Genomic DNA, 24720 nt, shown 5'->3' on the forward strand with positions numbered 1-24720 from the left:
GGGCTGGGATATTGCTGGATAAAGGATTCATATACCCTCTCTCTATAGCTCTTCCTCTCTCCACCTGTCTTCTCTTCCCTAGAAGTCTCTGCTTCTCTCTGCCCGATTGCTTGCTTTCTCTATGCAGTAGGAAATGTGGCTACACTCAGTCTGGGATTATAACCTCACCGGCTTCCCAATCAGAAGGGAAAAGGAGACTGACTCTTCTCCCCATCTTTAGTTAGAGAAATCCCAGGGAAGGACTCTGATTAGCTAGTTTGCATTATGGGCCATCACTGACCAATCCCTATCTTTGTGTCATTAAGTGGCTCAACCCAGGGCACATGCCCACTGCAAGCACCAGAAGGGAATGGGAGGAAAGCAAACAACAGCTAAAAATAGTTTCTTAAAAATCATCATTTGAAATCATCTGAATGGATACACAAGCACAATTCTGTAATATTATACACTGGTCATTAGGGGTTAACACAGGTCTTCCAAATATTCCTATATTTCATTATACAATTAAAAATCATATCTGTTAAAGTTTTCATGGTGATCACCAACAGGCACATGAAAAGATGTTCAATGTCACTAATCATCAGGGAAATGCAAATTAAAACCATGAGATATCACCTCACACCTGTCAGAATGGCTATCATCAAAAAGACCAGAAACAACAAACGTTGGAAAAGATGTGGAGAGAAGACAACTCTTGTACACTGTTGATAAGAACATAAATTGGTGCACCCACTGTGGGAAACGGTATGACGGTTTCTCAAAAAACTAAAAATAGAACTACCATATGATCCAGCAGTTCCACTCCAGGGTATATACCAAATATTGCTGCTGCTGCTAAGTTGCTTCAGTCGTGTCCGACTCTGTGCGATCTCATAGACAGCAGCCCACCAGGCTCCCCCTCCCTGGGATGCTCCAGGCAAGAACACTGGAGTGGGTTGCCATTTCCTTCTCCAACGCATGAAAGTGAAAAGTGAAAGCGAAGTTGTTCAGTCATGTCCGACTCTTCGACGACTCCTCCATCCATGGGATTTTCCAGGCAAGAGTACTGGAGTGGGGTGCCATTGCCTTCTCCTACCAAATATTAGGTTGGTACAAAAGTAATTGTGGTTTTGAATTGTGAATTTTAAATCATTATAACTAGGTTCAAACACATCTTTATTAATCAAAATAGGACGTGTTACAATCAACACATTTTTTTTGCCAATGAGAAATAAGTTTGTTTATTCTTGCAGTATAAAAATCTGTGCTTCAGGGTTTGATAAACTCTTGGAAAGCACTTTCTGCACCCTGCTGGTAGTGGAAGTGTTTTCCCTGCAAAAAGTTGTCTAGATGCTTGAAGGAGTGGTAGTCAGTTGGCAAGAGGTCAGGTGAATATTGCGGACGCTTCATTCAACTTCTGAAGCGTCGGTTGTCATGGAGAAGAATTGGGCCCTTGCTGTTAACCAATGCCAGCTGCAAGTATTGTAGTTTTTGGTGCATCTCATAAATAGGCTGAACATATACTTCTCACATGTAATGATTTTGCTGGGATTCAGAAAGCTGTAGTGGATCAGATAGGCAGCAGACCACCATGACCATGACCTATTTTTGGTGGAAGTTTGACTTTGGGTAGTGCTTTGGAGCTTCTTCTCAGTCCAGCCATTGAGCTGGTCATCTCCAGTTGTCATATAAAATCCAATTTTCATTGCACACCTCAATTTGATCAAGAAATGGCTCGTTGTGGTTTGTGTAGAATAAGCAAAGACAACACTTCAAAAGAACAATTTTTTTGATTTATGGTCAGCTCATGAGGCACCTACTTTATTGAGCTTTTTCACCTTTCCAATGTGCTTCAAATGCCAAATGACGGTAGAATGGTTGACATTGAGTTCTTCATGTAGTTTTTAAGAGGATCGGTTTCAAAGATTTCTCTCGATTGGTCATCATCAACTTCCAATGGCTGGCCACTATGCTCCTCATCTTTAAGGCTCTCCTTTCCTTTGCAAAAATTCTTGAACTACCATTGCATTGTACATTCATTAGCAGTTCCTGGGCCAAGTGCATTGCTGATGTTGCCAGATGTCTCCGCTGCTTAACAACCATTTTGAACTTGAATGAAAAAGTCACTTGAATTTGCTCTTTGTCTAACATCATTTCTATGAAAAAGTGAAAGTTGCTCAGTTGTGTCCGACTCTTTGCAACCCTATGGACTACACAGTCCATGGAATTCTCCAGGCCAGAATACTGGAATGGGTAGCCGTTTCCTTCTCCAGAGGATCTTCCCAACAAAGGGCTAGAACCCAGGTCTCCCACATTGCAGGCTTATTCTTTACCAGTTGAGCCACAAGGAAGCCCAAGAATATTGGAGTGGATACCCGATTTGAACCAGGGTCTCCTGCATTGCAGGTGGATTCTTTACCAACTGAGTAAAATAAACAGCAAATAACTGCAACCATGAAATTAGAAAATGATTGCTTCTTGGCAGGAAAGCTATGACAAACCTAGATATTGTATTAAAAAGCAAAGACATCACTTTGCCAACAAAGGTCCATATAGTCAAGGCTATGGTCTTTCCATTAGTCATGTATGGATATGAGAGATGGATCATGAAGAAGGCAGAACACTGAAGAACTGATGCTTTCGAACTGTGGTGCTAGAGAAGACTCTTCAGAGTCTCTTGGACAGCAAGGAGATCAAACCAGTCAATCTTAAAGGAAATCAACCCTGAATACTCATTGGAAGGACTGATACTGAAGCTGAAGTTCCAATATGTTAGCCACCTGATGCAAAGAGCAGACTCACTGGAAAATACTCTGATGCTGGGAAAGACTGAAGGCAGAAGAAGAGGGTGACTGAAGGCAGAAGAAGAGGGTGACAGAGGATGAGATGGTTGGATAGGATCACTGACTCAATAGACATGAACTTGGGCAAATTCTGGGAGATGGTGAAGGACAAGGAGCCTGGCATGTTGCAGTCCATGGGGTCTCAAACAACAAAAATAAGTCACTAGCAAAAAAACATAAAGCAAGAAATTCAAATTAAAATGATGTATAATATAACCACATTTAAGACTGTATTCCAATATCAAACAGCAAAGTTCAACAATGCAAAACTGCAATTACCTTTGCACCAACCTAATAAAATGAAAACACTAATTTGAAAAGATAAATGCACCCCAATGTTCACAGCAGCATTATTTACAATTACCAAGATCTGGAAGCAACCTAAGTGTCTGTCAACAGATGAATGAATCAAGAAGTAGCATATACATACAATGGAATACTACTAAGCCATAAAAAAGAATGAAATTTTGCCACATGGAACAACATTCGTGAACTTGAAGGCTACTATGCTAAGTGAAATAAGTCAGGCAGAGAAAGACAAATATTATATGATACCACTTGTATGTGGAATACAAAATATAAAACAAACTAATAAATATAACAAACAGGAAACAGACTCACAGATATAGAAAACTGGTGGTTACCAGTAGGGAGAGAGAAGGTGAAAGTGGGGATTAGGGGGTACAAACTATTATGTACAAAATAAATAAGGTACAAGGATATACTGTAAAATACAGGGAATACAGCCAATATATTATATTAACTATAAATGGAGTAAACCTTTAAAAATTGTGAATTACTATAAGACCTATAACTTGTATAATACCATACACCAACTATATCTCAATTAAAAAAAAATTAAAACTACTCACAGAGCTCATCATAAAAGTCATTAAGTGTCTACCCTAAGGGGAAATTTTTTTTTTGTCATAAGCATCTATCTGAGAGCCCCCTAAGAATATGAAGTACTGTGAATTTCACCTGAAAGCTCAGATTTTACCACTGGCAACTAATACCATTCATTGTTTTCCTTGAAGTGACAGACCATTTCATTCATTTATAAGAAAATGTCTGCCAAAAACTGAACTCTGAATAACCATAGCTGGTCTGTCAGTCATCTCTTCAAGTAAAAGTTGTTCCAGGAAAAAGTTGCTAATTCGGCTGACAGTCAGTCACACAAGTGGGTTTTCTTATGATGATCATCATATTTCATTTCACAGTGAAGTGCTATCTGTTAAGTCTGCATTTTGTCACACAGAATATTAAAAAGATATGTCTTCAAGGTATCATATATAACAAAAAGAATACATTTTTTGTTGTTTCATCAAAGACATTTTTAAGTTAAATAGGAATTTCTTACTATGAGTGCATAATAGCAGTGGAGCGAACAATGACCACTAGTTTAATCAGTGCCACTGCCTTAATTCACGTTTTGGGCATCCCTGGTGGTTCAGGGGTAAAGAATCTGCCTGCCAAAGCAGGAGAAGTGGGTTTGATCCCTGGGTCAGGAAGATCCCCTGGAGAAGGAAATGGAAACCCACTCCATTATTTTTGTCTGGGAAATCCCATGGACACGGGAGCCTGGTGGCTACAGTCCATGACGTCACAAAGAGCTGGACATGACTTAATGACTAAACTTTTACCCTTAGGGCAAAAGTCAATGAAGTGAAAGAGACAAAGCATTATTTTATAAAAGAGTTTTAAAAATAACATTGACTTTATGGATCCCCTAGAAGGATCTCAGGGATAACCAGCATCCTTGGACCATACTTTGAGAACCACATTAGTCTGTCTACTCCTACTGGACTACAGTAAGGACACGGAGGAAATATTATTCATTGTTATAGTTTCAGGATACAGTCTAGGCACACAATGAGGGTTCAATAAATACGAATTCATTGATTACAGATAGTGTTATCCTTACTATACTTATTTACTGTGTACCTCAGTTACCTGAGTAATTCCTAATGAGGAGTAAAAAGATCCAGGAAGGTAAATTACCAAAGAGCAGAGTGATGAAGGGCTATGGATATTTTTCAAATAAAACTGAGAAGTCAAAGAAGAAATGAGAAAAACAAAAATGACTCAACCCAAAATGAAGACAATTAGGTAACCATCCTCTTAGAGATGATAAGAATAAAAGGGAAAAAAAGCAGGGAAAAAAGGAGGGCAGAGGCAATGGAATGTATGATTCAAGCCAAAATCCCCTGGAGATAAGGGCTGGGATCTGTAATATCAGGGTCAGGTAGACACCAAGAAGCTCAGTTTTAACTGGAAGTTAAGTGAACCTGGAACCCCAACAGGCCCCTTCTCTATGGAAACCATGCATTAGAAAGGAGAGCCCTGCATGGCAAAATAGGGACCAGTCTCACAGAAATAACCGTGAGGGGCTGGGGATGGGGGAGGGGGATGCGCTAAACAGAGAAATGCCATATATAACTGCTTGAAATCCATGGATTTAATGGATTAATTAAACAGATTAATCCATCTGTTTAATGCTTTAAATCCATATTTAATTATACAAACAATTCCCACTGTATCTCTACTGGATACATAAAATTATCCCCTGAAACATTTACATACTCAATTGGATCTTAAGTACTCATCAAAACTTGTCAGAGTAGAAGAGACAGAACAGTCAAAAAATAAAAATAAGGGAAGCAGTAAACCCAAGATGCAAGTTCTTCAAAGGAAAATACTGTTTCGTTTTGATCTCCAGGGGAGGCTTACTCAACAAGGTGAAAACACAGGATCACAATGAAAAAAATCTCCAGCTGCCCAGAGGACACCACACTTTGGCTACAATGATTAAACCAAGCTAATGTTCTTAATAAACAACAATTTTCTCCCTTACCACCTACCCCCCCACACCAAAAAGGTGTACCTTGGCAACATGAAGATGGCTGTTTGAACCACGAACTGGAGGCAAATTATCTTCCACTGCTGGAAATGTTTCAGTTTCATGGAAGTGTATTTTATCATCTTCTTTTTTAATTTCTGATACCCAACTCTGAGAAGAAGAGAGAAAAAAAGAAGGTAAATATACAATTTTAAATAATTAACCAGACATTAGAAAAGACTATATATATATATCATCATACTATGGGTCAATTTTTAGGTGACAATTTGATCATGACATTCTCTCTACCTGAAATGCCCTTCTTACTCTGTGTTTTGCAATTGTAGGGAAATACACAATAACAAAGCTAGTGGAGGTGATGGAATTCCAGTTGAGCTATTCCAAATCCTGAAAGATGATGCTGTGAAAGTGCTGCACTCAATATGCCAGCAAATTTGGAAAACTCAGCAGTGGCCACAGGACTGGAAAAGGGCAGTTTTCATTCCAATCCCAAAGAAAGGCAATGCCAAAGAATTCTCAAACGACCGCACGATTGCACTCATCTCACACGCTAGTAAAGTAATGCTCAAAATTCTCCAAGCCAGGCTTCAGCAATATGTGAACCGTGAACTTCGAGATGTTCAAGCTGGTTTTAGAAAAGGCAGAGGAACCAGAGATCAAATTGCCAACATCCGCTGGATCATGGAAAAAGCAAGAAAGTTCCAGAAAAACATCTATTTCTGCTTTATTGACTATGCCAAAGCCTTTGACTGTGTGGATCACAATAAACTGTGGAAAATTCTGAAAGAGTTGGGAATACCAGACCACCTGATCTGCCTCTTGAGAAATTTGTATGCAGGTCAGGAAGCAACAGTTAGAACTGGACATGGAACAACAGACTGGTTCCAAATAGGAAAAGGAGTACGTCAAGGTTGTATACTGTCACCCTGTTTATTTAACTTATATGCAGAGTACATCATGAGAAATGCTGGACTGGAAGAAACACAAGCTGGAATCAAGATTGCCGGGAGAAATATCAATAACCTCAGATATGCAGATGACATCACCCTTATGGCAGAAAGTGAAGAAGAACTCAAAAGCCTCTTGATGAAAGTGAAAGTGGAGAGTGAAAAAGTTGGCTTAAAGCTCAACATTCAGAAAACTAAGATCATGGCATCCGGTCCCATCACTTCATGGGAAATAGATGGGGAAACAGTGGAAACAGTGTCAGACTTTATTTTTCTGGGCTCCAAAATCACTGCAGATGGTGATTGCAGCCATGAAATTAAAAGACACTTACTCCTTGGAAGGAAAGTTATAACCAACCTAGATAGCATATTCAAAAGCAGAGACATTACTTTGCCAACAAAGGTTCATCTAGTCAAGGCTATGGTTTTTCCTGTGGTCATGTATGGATGTGAGAGTTGGACTGTGAAGAAGGCTGAGCACCGAAGAATTGATGCTTTTGAACTGTGGTGTTGGAGAAGACTCTTGAGAGTCCCTTGGACTGCAAGGAGATCCAACCAGTCCATTCTGAAGGAGATCAGCCCTGGGATTTCTTTGGAAGGAATGATGCTAAAGCTGAAACTCCAGTACTTTGGCCACCTCATGCGAAGAGTTGACTCATTGGAAAAGACTCTGATGCTGGGAGGGATTGGGGGCAAGAGGAGAAGGGGACGACAGAGGATGAGATGGCTGGATGGCATCACTGACTCAATGGACGTGAGTCTGAGTGAACTCTGGTGATGGACAGGGAGGCCTGGGATGCTGCGATTCATGGGGTCGCAAAGAGTCAGACACAACTGAGTGACTGATCTGATCTGATCTGATCTGACACAATAACATAAAATGTATCATCTTAACTATTCTTAAGTGTACAGTTCAGTATTGGTCAGTATATTCATTTCTGCCCTTTCTACTTTATCTTGCAAGATCATATTCATCTCCCTTCCAGTGAGCCTTCTCTGAACTTCCTGGTTGGGACAAAAGCATTTAGCATGAATATTTAAAATCCTCTATTTATTGTTTGTCTCTCTTACCACACTGTAAGTTCCTTGACAGTAGAACCTATCTCAAAGTGAAAGTGAAGTCGCTCAGTCGTGTCAGACTCTTTGCGATCCCATGTACTGCAGCCCACCAGGCTCCTCCGCCCATGGGATTTTCCAGGCAGGAGTACTGGAGTGGGGTGCCATTTCCTTCTCCAATGCATGAAAGTGAAAAGTGAAAGTGAAGTTGCTCAGTCATGTCCGACTCTTTTCGACCCCATGGACTGCAACCCACCAGGCTCCTCTGTCCGTGGGATTTTCCAGGCTAGAGCACTGGAGTGAGGTGCCATTGCCTTCTCCGACCTATCTCAAACACCCAAGCAAATCAGGTGCAAATTAACATACAGATTAGATTGACCACATTTTCCAACTTTAGCAGTTTGACAGAAAGGACATGCTCCTTTCTATCGGTAAATATTAATTACTTCTGATTTTCTTATACACAATGTGTTGTGCTGTGTTTAGTTGCTCAGTTGTGTCCGACTCTTTGCAACCCCATGGATTGCAACTGTAGCCCGCCAGACTCCTCTGTCCATGGGATTCTCCAGGCAAGAACACTGGAGAGGGTAGTCATTCCCTTCTCCAGGGAATCTTTGTGACCTAGGGATCAAACCCGGGTATCCTGCATTGCAGGAAGATTCTTTACTATCTGAGCCACCAAGGAAGTCCTTTATATACAATGGACAGCATAAAATATAAAAAATGACAGTAAAGACAAACAGTCAGCAAAATGCTACCCATAGCCAACAGAAGCAGACACAGAGAGTGAATGGATGTTGGAAACAACAAACAGAGACTTAAAAACAGCTGCAATAAATATATAGGAAGAGTGAACAACATGCAGGAACAATTGAGAAATTCAGGAGAAGAATGAAAACTTTAAAAAAGAATTAATGGAAATTCCAAAAATAAAATACTCAGTATCCAAAATGAATCTATTTGATTAAGAGTATGGACACAGGAAAATAGTGGACAAAAAATCAGTAACATTAGAGTAGATTTGAGCAACATTAATGAAGATCATGGCATCCGGTCCCACCACTTCATGGGAAATAGATGGGGAAACAGTGGAAACAGTGTCAGACTTTATTTTTTTGGGCTCCAAAATCACTACAGATGGTGACTGCAGCCATGAAATTAAAAGACGCTTACTCCTTGGAAGGAAAGTTAGGACCAACCTAGATAGCATATTCAAAAGCAGAGACATTACTTTGCCAACAAAGGTTCGTCTAGTCAAGGCTATGGTTTTTCCTGTGGTCATGTATGGATGTGAGAGTTGGACTGTGAAGAAGGCTGAGCACTGAAGAATTGATGCTTTTGAACTGTGGTGTTGGAGAAGACTCTTGAGAGTCCCTTGGACTGCAAGGAGATCCAACCAGTCCATTCTGAAGGAGATTAGCCCTGGGATTTCTTTGGAAGGAATGATGCTAAAGCTGAAACTCCAGTACTTTGGCCACCTCATGCGAAGAGTTGACTCATTGGAAAAGACTCTGATGCTGGAAGGGATTGGGGGCAGGAGGGAAGGGGACGACAGAGGATGAGATGACTGGATGGCATCACTGACTCAATGGACGTGAGTCTCAGTGCACTCCGGGAGTTGGTGATGGACAGGGAGGCCTGGCGTGCTGCGATTCATGGGGTCGCAAAGAGTCTGACACGACTGAGCGACTGATCTGATCTGATCTGATCTGAACAAACTTGGCCTAATCAATATAGATTTCTATGTTATTTTCAAGAGCACATGGAGCATAGGCCAAAAAAGTCTCAATAAATCTCATAGGGTTGAAATTATACGAAGTATGGAATCTGACCACAACAGACCTAAACTAGAATTCAGTAATAATAAGTATTTAGACCATCCCCAAGAAATTGGAATTTGAATTCACTTATAAGGAGTTCATGAGTTAAAAAGGAAATTAGATGGAAAATAATTTGAAATAAGAGATAATGAAAACATGATATATAATAATTTATACCATGCAGATAAAGTATTAGAGGAAATTTTACAACTTTAAACAAGAAGAAAGGTTCAAGATCTATTATTAATAGTTAAGCTTCTACCTTAAAAAACTAATAGAAAACACATTAAAGCCAAAGTGAGGAGGAGGAAATAAAAATAATTAAAAAATAAGAGTAGAAATCCATAAAACACAAAATAGAAAAATAAAATCAACATCCAAATATTGTTTTTTTTGGAAATAAACAATTGACAAACATAACAAGACTAGGCAAAAGAAAGTGAAAGGAAAAAAAAAGTGAAAGAAAAAAATACAAATTAGCAGGCATAAAAGAAGCACATCTCTAACAATCCTACAGATATTTTAAAAAAAAGATATTTTAGACAAATTTATACCAATAACTTTGCAATTTAGATAAAATAAACAAATTCCCTGCCCAAGGCAATTTACAGACACAATGCAATCTCTATCAAATTACCAATAGCATTTTTCACAGAACTAGAACAAAAATTTTAAAATTTTTGGAAACACAAAGGACCCTGAAGTGCTAAAGCAAGCTTGAGAAAGAAAAATAAAGCTAAGGATTCAGGCTTCCTGACTTCAGACTATACTGCTGCTGCTGCTGCTAAGTCGCTTCAGTCGTGTCCGACTCTGTGCGACCCCATAGACGGCAGCCACCAGGCTGCCCCGTCCCTGGGATTCTCCAGGCAAGAACACTGGAGTGGGTTGCCATTTCCTTCTCCATCAGACTATACTACAAAGCTACAATAATCAAAATAGTATGGTACTGGCACAAAACCCATAAATACAGATCAATGGAACTGGATACAGAGCCTCAAAATTATCCACAGGCCTGTGGTCAATTAATCTACAACAAAGGAGGCAAGAACATACAAGGGCAAAAAGACAGTTTCTCCAATAAATAGTGATGGAAAACTGGACAGCTACATGTAAAAAAGAAAATTAGAATATTCTCTAACACCATGCACAAAAATAAACTCAAAATGGATTAAAGACCTACATGTAAGACTGGATACCAAAACACTGCTAGAGGAAAACACCGGCAGAACATTCTTTGACATAAATTGCAGCAATACCTTTCCTGACCCATCTCTTAGAGTCAGGGAAATAAAAGCGAAAATAAATGGGACCTAATTAAACATAAAAGCTTTTCTATAGCAAAGGAAACCACAAAGAAAATGAAAAAACAGTCTACAGAATGGGAGAAAATATTTGCAAATGGTGCAGCTGACAAGGGATTAAACTCCAAAATATACAAACAGTTCATATAACTCAGTATAAAAAAACTCCAAAGAACCCAATCAAAAAAACAGGCAGAAGATCTAAATAGACATTTCTCCAAAGAAGATATCAGTTCAGTTCAGTTCAGTCACTCAGTCGTGTCCGACTCTTTGCGACCCCATGAATTGCAGCACGCCAGGCCTCCCTGTCCATCACCAGAGTTCACTCAGACTCACGTCCATTGAGTCAGTGATGCCATCCAGCCATCTCATCCTCTGTCGTCCCCTTCTCCTCTTGCCCCCAATCCCTCCCAGCATCAGAGTCTTTTCCAATGAGTCAACTCTTCGCATGAGGTGGCCAAAGTACTGGAGTTTCAGCTTTAGCATCATTCCTTCCAAAGAAATCCCAGGGCTGATCTCCTTCAGAATGGACTGGTTGGATCTCCTTGCAGTCCAAGGGACTCTCAAGAGTCTTCTCCAACACCACAGTTCAAAAGCATCAATTCTTCGGTGCTCAGCCTTCTTCACAGTCTAACTCTCACATCCATACATGACCACAGGAAAAACCATAGCCTTGACTAGATGAACCTTTGTTGGCAAAGTAATGTCTCTGCTTTTGAATATGCTATCTAGGTTGGTTATAACTTTCCTTCCAAGGAGTAAGTGTCTTTTAATTCCATGGCTGCAGTCACCATCTGTAGTGATTTTGGAGCCCAAAAAATAAAGTCTGACACTGTTTCCACTGTTTCCCCATCTATTTCCCATGAAGTGATGGGACCAGATGCCATGATCTTAGTTTTCTGAATGTTGAGCTTTAAGCCAACTTTTTCACTCTCCACTTTCACTTTCATCAAGAGGCTTTTGAGTTCCTCTTCACTTTCTGCCATAAGGGTGGTGTCATCTGCACATCTGAGGTTATTGATATTTCTCCCGGCAATCTTGATTCCAGCTTGTGTTTCTTCCAGTCTAGCATTTCTCATGATGTACTCTGCATATAAGTTAAATAAACAGGGTGACAATATACAGCCTTGACGTACTCCTTTTCCTATTTGGAACCAGTCTGTTGTTCCATGTCCAGTTCTAACTGTTGCTTCCTGACCTGCATACAAATTTCTCAAGAGGCAGATCAGGTGGTCTGGTATTCCCATCTCTTTCAGAATTTTCCACAGTTTATTGTGATCCACAGGCACATGAAAAGATGCTCAACATCACTCATTACTAGAGAAAGGCAAATCAATACCCCAATGAGGTATCACCTCATACTGTTAGAATGGCCATCATCAAAAAGTCTACAAACAATAAATGCTGGAGAGTGTGTGTAGAAAAATGAACTCTTCTATACTATTAGTGGAAATGCAAACTGGAGCAGCCACTATGGAGAATGGTATGGAGGTTCCTTAACAAACTAAAAATAGAGTTAACATATGATCCTGCAATCCCACTGCTGGGCATATATTCAGAGAAAAGAAAATATACATGCACCCCAATATTCACTGCAACACTACTTACAATAGGCAAGACATGGAAGAAACCTAAATGTTTATCAACAGAGGAATGGATAAAGAGGATGTGGTATATTTATTCAATGAAATGTTACTCAGTCATAAAAAAGAATGGAATAATGCCATTTGTAATAACATGGATGGACCTAGAGATAAATCAAAGTGAAGAAACTATACTCAGTAGTTCACAATAACCTATATGGGAAAAGAATATGAAAAAAATAAGACACTAACATATATGTATGCATAACTGAATCACTATGCTGTACACCTGAAAGTAACACAACACTGTAAATCATCTGCAATAAACATAAATAAATAAATAAATAATGTAAACAGATCAGAAAAATAAAAAAAAGATAGAATGATGGTTGCCAGGGGCTGGTGGTGGGGGTAGGATTGGAGAGTTATTGTTAAATGGTATGGAGTTTCAGTTTTGGAAGATGAAAAAGTCCTTGAGATTTCTTGCATAATAATATGAATATACTTAACACTAATGAACTGTATACTTGAAAATGATAAAGGTGATAAACTCTATATGATGTGTGTTTTATCACAATAAAAATAAAGAAATAAAATTTCATAATTGAAGTGACTTGGAATGAGCAAATTAAATTAAAAACATCAACTTTTATAATAGTATAAAATAAATACTTAGGAATAAATTTCATTAAAAATATATAAGAAGAATATATACACTGAAAACTACAAACACTGTTTCAAAAAATTAAATAAAGCTTATATGAACAGAAGAATACATGTTCATCGATCAGAAATCTCAGTATTATCAAGATATCAGTTCTTCCAAAACTGATCAACAAATTCAAAACAATCCCAACACAAATACAATTTCTATTTTATAGAAATTGGCAAGCAAAGGACCTGGAACAGGCCAAAACAACTTTGAAAACAAAGAACGAAGTTGGAGGACTTGCACTACCTGATATGAGAAAGGAATCTGAAAAAGAATAGATATGTGTAAACACATAACTGAATCACCTTGCTGTGCATGTGAAACGAACACAACACAACACAACTATTGTAAATCAACTGCTTCGTTGCTGTTCAGTCACTAAGTCATATCTGACTGTTTGTGACCCCATGGACTGTAGTATGTCAGGCTCCTCTGTCCTCTGCTATCTCCCAGAGTTTGCTCAAATTCATGTCCATTGAGTTGGTGATGCTATCTAACCATCTTATCCTCTGCCTCTCTCTTCTCCTTTTGCCTTCAATCTTTTCTAGCATCAGAGCCTTTTCCACTGAGTTGGTTCTTTGCATCAGATGACCAATCTATTGGAGCTTCAGCACCAGTCCTTCCAATGAATATTCAGGGTTGATTTCCTTTAGGATTGACTAATTCGATCTCCTTGCACTCCAAGGGACTCACAAGAATCTTCTCTAGCACAACAATTCGGAAGCATTAATTCTTTGGCGCTCAACCTTCTTTATCTGACTCACATCCCTACATGACTACTGGAAAAAACATAGCTTTGACTTTACAGACCTTTGTCAGCAACATGATGTCTCTGCTTTTTAATATGTGTCTAGGTTTGTCATAGCTTTTCTTCCAAGGAGCAAGCATCTTTTAATTTCATGGCTGTAGTCACCATTAACAGGGATTTTGGAGTCTAAGAATATAAAATCTGTCATTGCTTCTTCCACTTTTTCCCCTTCTATATGCCATGAAGTGATGGGACTGGATGCCATGATCTTAGTTTTTTTAATGTTGTGTTTCAAGTCAGGTTTTTCACTCTCCTCTTTCATCTTCATCAAGAAGCTTTTTAGTTCCTCTTCACTTTCTGCCATTAGAGTGGTGTCATCTGCATATCTGAGGCTGTTGATATTTCTCCTGGAAATCTTGATTCGAGTTTGTGATTCACCCAGCCCAGCATTTCACATGATGTGAAGCAGGGTAACAATATACAGTCTTGTCGTACTCCTCTCTCAATTTTGAATCAGTCAATTCCATGTCCGGTTCTAACTGTTGCTTCTTGACCCAAATACAGGTTTTTTAGGAGACAGGTAAGGTGGTCTGGTACTCCCATCTCTTTAAGAATTTTCCACAGTTTGTTATGATCCACACAGTCAAAGGTGTTAGCATAGTCAATGAAGCAGAAGTAGATGTTTTTCTGGAATTCCCTTGTTTTCTCCATGATCCAACAAATGTTGGCAATTTGGCCTCTGGTTCCTCTGCCTCTTCGAAACCCAGCTTATACATCTAGAAGTTCCTGGTTCATGTACTGCTGAAGCCTAGCTTGAAGGATTTTGAGCATAATCTTGCTAGCATGTGAGTATACTCCAATATAAAATTAAAAATGTTTAAAAAGACTTATTGTTATCAAGACAATGGAATACTCGTGTAAAGATAGATATTTAGATTAATGAACAGAATACAGAAACAGAGCTACACCTACAAAGTCAACCTATTTTTGACATTCGCACCAAGAAGTTCAATGAAGAAAAGATAATAATTCATTAGATGCTTGAATATTTGGATATCCATATTGGTATATACAAATATATGCACTGTATGTGTATAAATTTGTGTGTGTGTCCAAAAAATAAAACTGATCTACACCTACATTTGAGAGTTAAAACGATAAACTTCCTAGACATATCATAGGAGAAAATTTAGGGATCTTAAATTAGACAAAGGTTTCTTAAATAAGACACAAAAGCACAAACTATAAGAAAGATTGACTCAGCCATTAAAAAGAATATATTTGAATCAGTTCCAATGAGGTGGATGACACTGGAGCCTATTATACAGAGTGAAGTAAGCCAGAAAGAAAAACACCAATACAGTATACTAACGCATATATACGGAATTTAGAAAGATGGTAATGACAACCCTGTATGCGAGACAGCAAAAGAGACACAGATGTATAGAACAGTCTTTTGGACTCTGTGGGAGAGGGTGGGGGATGATTTGGGAGAATGGCATTAAAACATATATAATATCATATAAGAAATGAATCGCCAGTCCAGGTTCGATGCAGGATATAGGAAGCTCGGGGCTGGTGCACTGGGATGACCCAGAGGGATGGTATGCGGAGGGAGGTGGGAGGGGGGTTCAGGATGGGGAACACATGTACACCCGTGGCGGATGCATGTTGATGTATGGCAAAACCAATACAATATTGTAAAGTAAAAAAATAAATTAAAAAAAAAGAAAGAAAAATTGGTTTTATCAAAAGTAAAAATTTTTGCTCTTCCAAAGATGCTATTTAAAAAAAAAAATGAAAAGGCAAGCCATACAACATCAGCAAATATTTGCAAAGATACATCTTCATGTGTAAAATACACAGAAGATATGTATTTTACAGTTCAATAAGAACATAAACAATCTAATTTTTTTAATGAGCAAAGGATTTAAAGACAAAAGAAGATATATGGATGACAAGCAAATGAAAAGACATTCAACATCATTAGTAATTAGAGAAATGCAAATAAAAAGCACAATGAGATACCATTATATACCCAACAGAAGAGCTAAAATTAACCAAACTGACAATCCTAATTATGGACCATGATGTAGAGCAACTGGAACTTTTATCCATTATTGGCAGGATTGATTGCCACTATAGAAAATATTCTGGGGGACTTCCCTGGTGGTTCAGTGGCTAAGACTTGTAGTTCCCAATGCAGGGAGCCCAGATTCGATCCCTGGTCATGGAACTAGATTCCACACACCACAATGAAGATTGAAGATGCGACACAGCCAAATAAATAAAAAGGAAAAAAAATTTTGGCATTTGTTCATCAAGTAGTAAATGGTTAAACAAACTGTAAGATAGCCATACAAATCACTGCTGCTGCTGCTGCTGCTTCTAAGTCGCTTCAGTCATGTCCGACTCTGTGCGACCCCATAGACAGCAGCCCACCAGGCTCCCCCGTCCCTGGGATTCTCCAGGCAAGAACACTGGAGTGGGTTGCCATTTCCTTCTCCAATGCGTGAAAGTGAGGTCGCTCAGTCGTGTCCGACTCTTTGCGACCCCATGGACTGCAGCCTACCAGGCTCCTCCGTCCATGGGATTTTCCAGACAAGAGTACTACTATTCAGCAATTAAAAGGAATGAACTACAGACACATGCAACAACACAGATGAATCTCAGAAGCATCATGCTAAGTGGAAGAAGACAGATATGAAAGAAGATATGCTATATAATTATATTTATATGAAAGGCTAGAAAAGGCAAATCTGTAACGATAGAAAGCAGTTCAGTGGCTGCCAGGAACCAGGGTATATGGTCAGCACTGACTGCAAAGGGGCATAATGAAACTTGTAGGGGTAATGGAAATATTCTATAGTACATATGATTTGTTAAAACTCAGTGAAATAACCATAATACAGCTAATTTTTTAAAGATAGAAATACAGTTGATTTACAATATAATGTTAGTTTTAGGTGTATAACATAGTGGTTAAATATTTTTGTAGATTATATTCCATTTAAAGTTATAAAGTAATGGCTCTATTTCTCTATTTCATCCTTGCTGTTTATTTATTTTATACATAGTAGTTTGTATCTCTTAATCCCTTACTCCTATCCTGCCTCTCTTTCCTCTCCTCTCCCCACTGGTAACCACTAGTTTGTTCTCTATATCTGTGAGCCTGTTTCTGTTTTGTTGTATACATTCATTTGTTTTATAAAATGGCTAAGTTTTATTGAATGTAAACTATAACAATAATGCTGATTAAAAGAAATCAGTAAAGACACAAGCAGGTCATTAACGAAATAAAAAATTCAAGTGACAGACTTCTAAAACTTTAACGTTATGGTAAACAAATAATACATTATGTACTGTCATTTTCAAAGCATTTACTTGATTTTAAAATGTAAGAAATGATTAGAGTATCCAGGGAAGAGTAACCTGAAGTAGCCATTCCTACATTCTTCTGTTGGGAGAGTACAAAGGTACAACTTTCTGAGACACAAAGAAACGTGTTTTAACAGAAATACATTCAGATCCTTTCAGATCAAGGCACTTGAATTCTAATAACTTATTCCTAGGAAATAACCAAGATGTACAAAAAATTATGAACAAACACATTTGGATAGCACTATTTATACATGGTGACTGAATTATGGTTCTTTTGTAGGATGGGATATTACTTAGTCATTTAAAATATATACACGTACGTGAGCATGCTTCCCACCTCCATAAATATACAAATCTACAAAACACAGTCACAATAGTCTCCTGGATGTAAGAAGCAACCAATACCATGTAAGTAATTACCACAAAATTCCCTTTTCTGATTTCAGACAAGTAGATATATATCCCATGACAATGTCACCAAAAAAGTGATGTTACTCTATACCTTTATGTCACCGTCAATTTTTTCCCATTCTTCTGCTGTAAAACTGGATGCTGTTGCTGCAGGTTTATCTTTCCTCAAAGCTCTACTTCCAGGAGCCAAGCCTGAAAGGTGCTTTTCACAAAATTCAGTAAGTTCAGGATAGTATCCTTCCTCACCAGACCTTTTAAAAAATTCAGAATTTTAGAGTTACCACTTTATTTAGAGAGCACGTAAACCTGTGGTTTGTAAGCTGGGTTCCACAGAGCCCAGGGGTTCCAAGGACATGTCATGACCCGCCTCTCTACAAGGATGAAGGCTGGGCTGCTGCTTTCCCCGAAACTTCCTCAATTTCAGCAGCCTCTACTTTCATCTGGTCTATGGAGTGTCACAATGAAGGGGAGAAACAGGAGCTCCAAAGACACCAATTTCCATCACACACTTTAAAAGTTGAATGCATAACATTTTCTCTCCTCTTCAACACTCACATGTTCATTTTGTACATAAGGTAATTTTAAACTTATAAATGGAAATTCATTATTAGAGACAGGCAGAGAGTAAGACTTCGGAATTACTTTCCAATGAGGAATTTCTATCCTAGCTCAATTTTTTCCTGCAAGGGGATAGGAAGATAATGGCAGAGAAGAGTTTAGAACAACACACCTCTAAATTCAGCCACTCAAGGAACAGAATTCCTTCCTCACAGAGTCAGATGGAGACATCTGTTCCTTTTTGCTTGTTTATTTTTTTAAGGAAAATCAATCTTTTCCCTGTTTCTTGTGAATCTGCTTACTTTTAAAATTTTAGAGAAATAAAAATAAATCCCATTTTCAAATTAAATTTTAAAATATAATTCCAAGTCCATACCACTTAAAAAGGCTATTCATAAAAAGAAATCTTTCAAATCCTTTCATCCCATAAACTCTCATTTTCTTTACTAGTCATTGATCAAATACAATTGAAAATGTTCTCATATGTTGAGAAAAACAAGAGAGAAAACAATGATATGATGAGGCTATTACCTCAACTCTGGCTGGGGACAAGCAGGACTGCTTAGGATGGGCAGGAGGCTAAAGGTGAAAGAAAAAGGAAAGGACATAGAGATAAAGAAGGGCATCAGAGGAAAGAAAAGAATCACTGCTGAATAAAAGGAATACTATTGATGTCCTGGAAAGGGCAAGTTCATGCTCACAAGTGCTTCTGCAATATGAGGCTACCCTCCAAACGAAAATCCCTCAAGAAACACCACACAGGTGGCACAGGTTGGTATGCAGCGGGTCAGTGTTTCCCTTTTTAAAAAAATATTTGTTTACTTACTTGGGCTTCCCAGGTGACTCAGTGACAGGTTACCTCATTGACAGGTAAAGAATCTGCCTGTCAGTGCAAGAGACTTGGGTTTGATCCTTGGGTTGGGAAGATCCCCTGGAGAAGGAAATGGCAACCTGCTTCAGGCAACCTGCGTCGAAAATTCCACGGACAGAGGAGCCTGGTGGGCTAGAGTTCATGGCATCTCAAAGGGTCGAACACGACTGAGCGACTGAGCACATTTGTTTATTTGGCTGCATCAGGTCTCAGTTACGGCACCTTGGGATCTTTGTTGCATGTGGGATCGTTCATTGTCATATACAGACTCTCTCTAGTTGCAGTACCAGGGCTTAGTTGCTCCAAGGGCTGTGAGATCCCAGTTCCCTGATCAGGGATCAAACTTGCGTCCCCTGTATTGAAAGGCACACCACTGGACCACTGGGAAGTCCCAGGTCAGTGTTTGTTGCCGAGTTCCCTTGACCACCTGCCTGTCCATCTTCCAGGGTGTTGTTAAAAACACATGTTCCTGGGCCCCGATCCCAATTCCCTGAAGCAGAATCTCTAGGAATGGGGCTCTCAAATTAGCAATTTTTTAACCACCATATTTGGTGAATATGAAAGTTTGACAATCACGGCCACAGGGCTCTTACCCAGAAAAGGCCTTAATTCCCTGACTTTTGTTCCTACTTCCTGCTCCCACCCCACGGTCCATGTGACAGCTCCCAGTGAGTCACCCACCTTTGTTGGCAGGTAGTGTGAAGTGCAGAGAAGGCGATGGCACCCCACTCCAGTACTCTTGCCTGGAAAATCCCATGGACGGAGGAGCCTGGTGGGCTGCAGTCCATGGGGTCGAGAAGAGTCAGACACAACTGAGCGACTTCACTTTCACTTTTCACTTTCATGCATTGGAGAAGGAAATGGCAACCCACTCCAGTGTTCTTGCCTGGAGAATCCCAGGGACGGGGGAGCCTGGTGGGCTGCTGTCTATGGGGTCGTACAGAGTCAGACATGACTGAAGCGACTTAGCAGCAGCAGCAGCAGCAGTGTGAAGTGAGACAGTGCCAAAGCGCTTTATCAGCAGAAGCAGATGCCTCCTAACAGCTGCTTTACCTTTTCCTAGAAAATGGGAGGAAGCAAGAAAAATGCTCTCCTTCTGGGATACCGATTAACCTAAGTCTGGTGCTGGAAAATGTGGTTCAGTCACTAAATCATGTTTGACTCTGTGATCCCATGAACTGTAGCCTGCCAGGCTTCTCTGTCTATAGGATTCTCCAGGCAAGAATACTGGAGTGGATTGCCATTTCCTTCTCCAGGGGATCTTCCCAACCCAGCGACTGAACCTGTGTCTCCTGCATTTTCTTGCTGGAATTAAATCGGGCTAGAACCCTCCAAACTAACCACAGAATTAAAACCACTGTTTTGGAACCTAACATGGACAAAAACAATAATCTCAATATTTGAAAATTTGCTCCAAAATTTCTAATGAGGCTTTGACTTTCAGAAGTCAACGATATAATTAAAATTGGCAGACTGAAACAAGATTTTTTATCGCTTACCTGAGCACACAAAGAATTTTTTCCAAGTGTTTAACATCTGAACATTTTTCAATATACTTGAAATCCAAATGTTCGACAGGAATTTTAAATGTTTTTGTTGTCCCGAAGCCCCACAATGATGGATAATCTTTGGTGGCCATAGCTGAAATGTAGTGTAGGAAAACAGTTACAAATCTTATATAGTAAAACTCAATTTGGATAGTAGTAACCATCTAGGTACTTATGCAATGTTTATTTTTCATTTCTACAGAAAAGGAGATGGAGTATTTCCTTTTCTTAATGTGAACCATTTTAAAAGCTTTTCATTTAATTTGTTACAACATTGCTTCTGTTTTGGTTCTTTGGTTTTAAGACATCTGGGATCCTAGCTCCCTGATCAGGAATCAAACTGGCACCCCTTGCAAAGTCTTAACTATTGGATCACCAGGAAGTCCCTGGAGTATTTCTTCTAAGGAGGATGCTCATTGTAAACTCTGTCTGATAAGAACAGTTAGCATTCATGGGGCTAAATTACTCTCTACCACACATGGATTAGCTTCCTTAATCTTCACTTAAGCAAAATTGAAATGTAATGACAAAGCAGGATTTGGGATGTAGAGGAAAAATCTTTTCCCTCTACCAATTTGGGTTCAGTACCTGAGGCCTATAAATCACACTGACAAAAGATATTAACAGGAGAAAAGGTTTATTCTGGGGGCTTCACAGAAAAGTGAAAACTCAAAGAAACAGCTAGTTTTGGGAATTAATGTATCATTTTAACAAAGTGTGATAAATTGTGTAGAAATGATTAGACAAAGGAAAAAGGGTTTTGGCTTCTAGAAAGTAAATATATGGAAAAACTAACGGAAGATAAGAGTTATTTTAATGAGGTTTGTTTCTGCAGACTCACCTCAGTGCTGACTGTCTATCTGCTGTGATAAGGACTGTACTCCTCACCTTGGTATGAGAGGAGAGGAGGGAACACCTTCATAAAGGGAAATTTATGTCCTGCTTTTAGGCAGAAAAGGGAAAGGCAGAAAGAGTTTTTTCTGTGTCTGCTCTTATTTGCCTTCTGCTCAAAATAATCTTTATGCCAAAGTGGCCAACTTGGGTGTAGTGTGCATATTCTGATCCTCTTTAGTGCTCAAGCTGCTTTTTTAAGGTATCTTTTAACATTGATTTTGGTATCTCGTACTTTAGCTGTTGTGTTAACATCCTAATCATCCTTGATTCAGTACAAACATAAATAATATCCTTTCTGTAAATCTGCATCGTCTTCTTCCACATTCCCTGACTCCTTACATTCTCAGTTGCCCACTCCCATCAATGAACAGCTGCCAGGCCTAATATGTTCTAAAGGCACTCTGTACATACCTCTCTCGTATGTATAGCACATATCCAAATATCCAAATTCTATTTCTTTGTCTCTCTTCTAGATCGTGAGAGATCTTACCTAATTCATCTCAGAGCTTCAGAACTAACATAGTAAGTAGTGTCTTATATCCCTTAAGAAATACCTGCTAAACACAACTGAATTGGGAATATGATGGCCTTGGACAGTTTCACTCTACTGATATACTGCTAATGATAGTGTCAATAACAGCAACAAATACATAATTCTTAATGAGCTTTGCATATATTATTATTTTGTTTAATCCTTCAACTACTGTATCAAGTATGTCTTAAACAGAGAGCAGTAATAAGTTAACATTTACGAAGCTAAATTTCTATATGTCATGAATTATCTCAGTCCTCAAGACCACTTTCATGAAAGATATTACTTCCTTTTTACAGATGAGGAAGGTGATATTTCAAGTATATAAATTGCATATGGTCATATAACTAATAAGTAGTGAACTGAAGAGTTGAACCTCAGGCCACTACAGAGCCCACATACTTAACTGTCATACAACTCATGAAATCAACTTAGTCAGCTGCAATCAGCATTCTTTTATGTGGTAGAACAGGAGTAAAATCAGACTACCTGACACAAACCATTACATACTGTTTTACAGAAACTTTTATTTCATGCCTATATAAACAAATGATAAATACAGGTATATATAAATGCACACACAAATGTGTATATAAATGTTGCAAAGTAAAATGTATATATTATGAGTTATATTGTCAAAGTTGTTTTTTTTTTTTTTTTAAACACTGCACTAAAACACACTGGGTGATAAATTTTAAAACAAGTAGCAATAAGTCTAATCCATAAGGAATATTCCCTTCAGCATGCCTGCCCTCGGAGTCTGGTCATACATCATACGTCTGCAGAAAAAGGATGCACTGTCAGCGTCTCCATATTCCTGCTGGCTTTGACTTGGGTACAGAATATAGATGACAGTTTGTCAGCTTTTGAATGAGGTCCAGCGAAGAAGTGAGAATATGGCCTACCATACTAGCAGGGCCCAGTAGGATGGCCTCCTATCACAAGGGTAGCCTTAATGGTGGAAGTTACATGAAACCAAGTGAAGAACTTTAAAATTATTGGTGCTGCCCAGAATAGAATGAGTTGTCTGTAGGAGAATTTTTTCCCAAGAGCTGGAGGATATTTGATGGGAGGATTTAAGCATCTAACGGGATTAAAATAGATTACCTTCAATTAAAGGAATCTTGAAACCCCTGAGGTTTTATGATTTGAATAAAACATAGTGAAAAACGTTAGAAATGATAAAGACATCTCTTACCTAATTAAGAGAATTTCAACGTAAACCCTGTTTTAAAGTTTCTGAGAATCTTTTTTGAGAACTTTTTTGGAGGACTGCGGTGGGGAGGATACACATTCTCAAGATCAATTAATGTTAACTCTCAAACTCCAAAACACAAGTTATACTTTATTTGCTCGTTAGAATTCTTCCACATCTGCTTGCAACTTGTCTCTGATTAGGAAAATTGTGGTCCTAGTTGGGGTTAACTTCTCCACCATCCTAACTCACATCCATTTCCCACATTTACTCATCAGTTTGTCAGTAATATCTCCAGCGCAAACTGCAATGCGCTAGTAACGGGAAAAACTGTTTTGACTTCCACCTTCGCACGTTCTTCCCAGCATCCACAAGGCTGGGCGCCACCTGCAGCCGGAGACGGAAAGGAAACGGCATCCTCCAGCCCGTAGCAACGGTTTCTATGTACAGCGCGACCGGAGAGGACAGCGGGCTCAGGGCCTGACCGCGATCCCGGAGCTTCTACAGCCAACCCCAACGGTCAGGGGGCACTTCAGGACTCTTATGAACAATTTCTCTCTAGTCCCCGGCGTTGTTCACAAGAACTAGTGGCTGCTACCAGAGACCTTGCCCCAACACCCGCCACCTTCAGCCCCGAGAAACAAAGGGCCCCAGTTTCTTTTCCCAACTAAGAAGGCAGTTCATCCCGCACTCCCTCCCCACCTCCGAGTCTATCTTTCACCCCGCCCTCCGGAGGGAGGGATTGCGATGGGGAGATGTAGTTTACTCCTGGCCGGCACATACTCACCTGGTTCAGACCCCAAGCCGTGCAGAGGACCCAGCCACACACCGTACCAGCCTCGCTAAGGCACCCGGGGAGGGGCGCGCCGCCCCGCCCCGCCCCGCCCCTGCCCACACTGCCCCTCCCCAGACCGAGAGCTTGAGGCGGATCGCCGCGGGCGGGGTTTAGGGCCTCTGCGTGACGACTGGCTAGTCTCCGGTTTGCATCCGCTGATTGGTCTTGCAGTCCCAGCTTCACTCAGACACAGAATTATTAAAGAGAAGTGAGTTGCAATTCCACGTGCTCTGGAATTTTCTTTTCACGCACACTTTATGGTTCTTTTCTGGTCATAAATGTGTACAGAAACAATCAAGCTGAATAAACAAGCAGGATAAACACTAACTCGAAAATAAATAGACTGTTGGCAAATTAAAAACATCATTATCATCTTCATAAAGACATTCCATCCAAGAATATATAGATGGATTAGAAGTAAATGTGAAATCTTTCACAGAACAGATAAAGAAAAAGAGAGAGAAAAAAAGGATGAAAAAGTTAGGACAATGAGTTTAAACTAGATTTAAAAGATCTAGAGAGAGAATACAGAGATCATTTCAGTTCAGCCGCTCGGTTGCGTCCGACTCTTTGCGACCCCATGAACTGCAGCACTCAAGGCCTCCCTGTCAATCACCAACTCCCGTTGTCCATTGAGTCGGTGATGA

The 24720-nt window shown here is 39.5% G+C and overlaps 1 protein-coding gene across 1 annotated transcript in view; it reads right to left on the bottom strand.

Annotated features, from left to right (window-relative positions):
• Positions 1 to 24130, bottom strand: part of SPAG1 (sperm associated antigen 1) — an 87011-nt gene extending 62881 nt beyond the window's left edge. The window contains exons 1-4 of the mRNA XM_027561436.1: positions 24026 to 24130; positions 20570 to 20711; positions 17733 to 17892; positions 5707 to 5832 (exon numbers count right to left, since the gene is read on the bottom strand). Of these exons, the coding sequence (XP_027417237.1) occupies positions 5707 to 5832; positions 17733 to 17892; positions 20570 to 20709 (426 nt within the window). The 5' untranslated portion in view covers positions 20710 to 20711; positions 24026 to 24130. The remainder of the gene's footprint in view (positions 1 to 5706; positions 5833 to 17732; positions 17893 to 20569; positions 20712 to 24025) is intronic.
• Positions 24131 to 24720: the final 590 nt, after the last annotated feature.

The sequence above is a fragment of the Bos indicus x Bos taurus genome, chromosome 14, assembly GCF_003369695.1.
Source record: "Bos indicus x Bos taurus breed Angus x Brahman F1 hybrid chromosome 14, Bos_hybrid_MaternalHap_v2.0, whole genome shotgun sequence".
Lineage (NCBI taxonomy): Eukaryota > Metazoa > Chordata > Mammalia > Artiodactyla > Bovidae > Bos > Bos indicus x Bos taurus.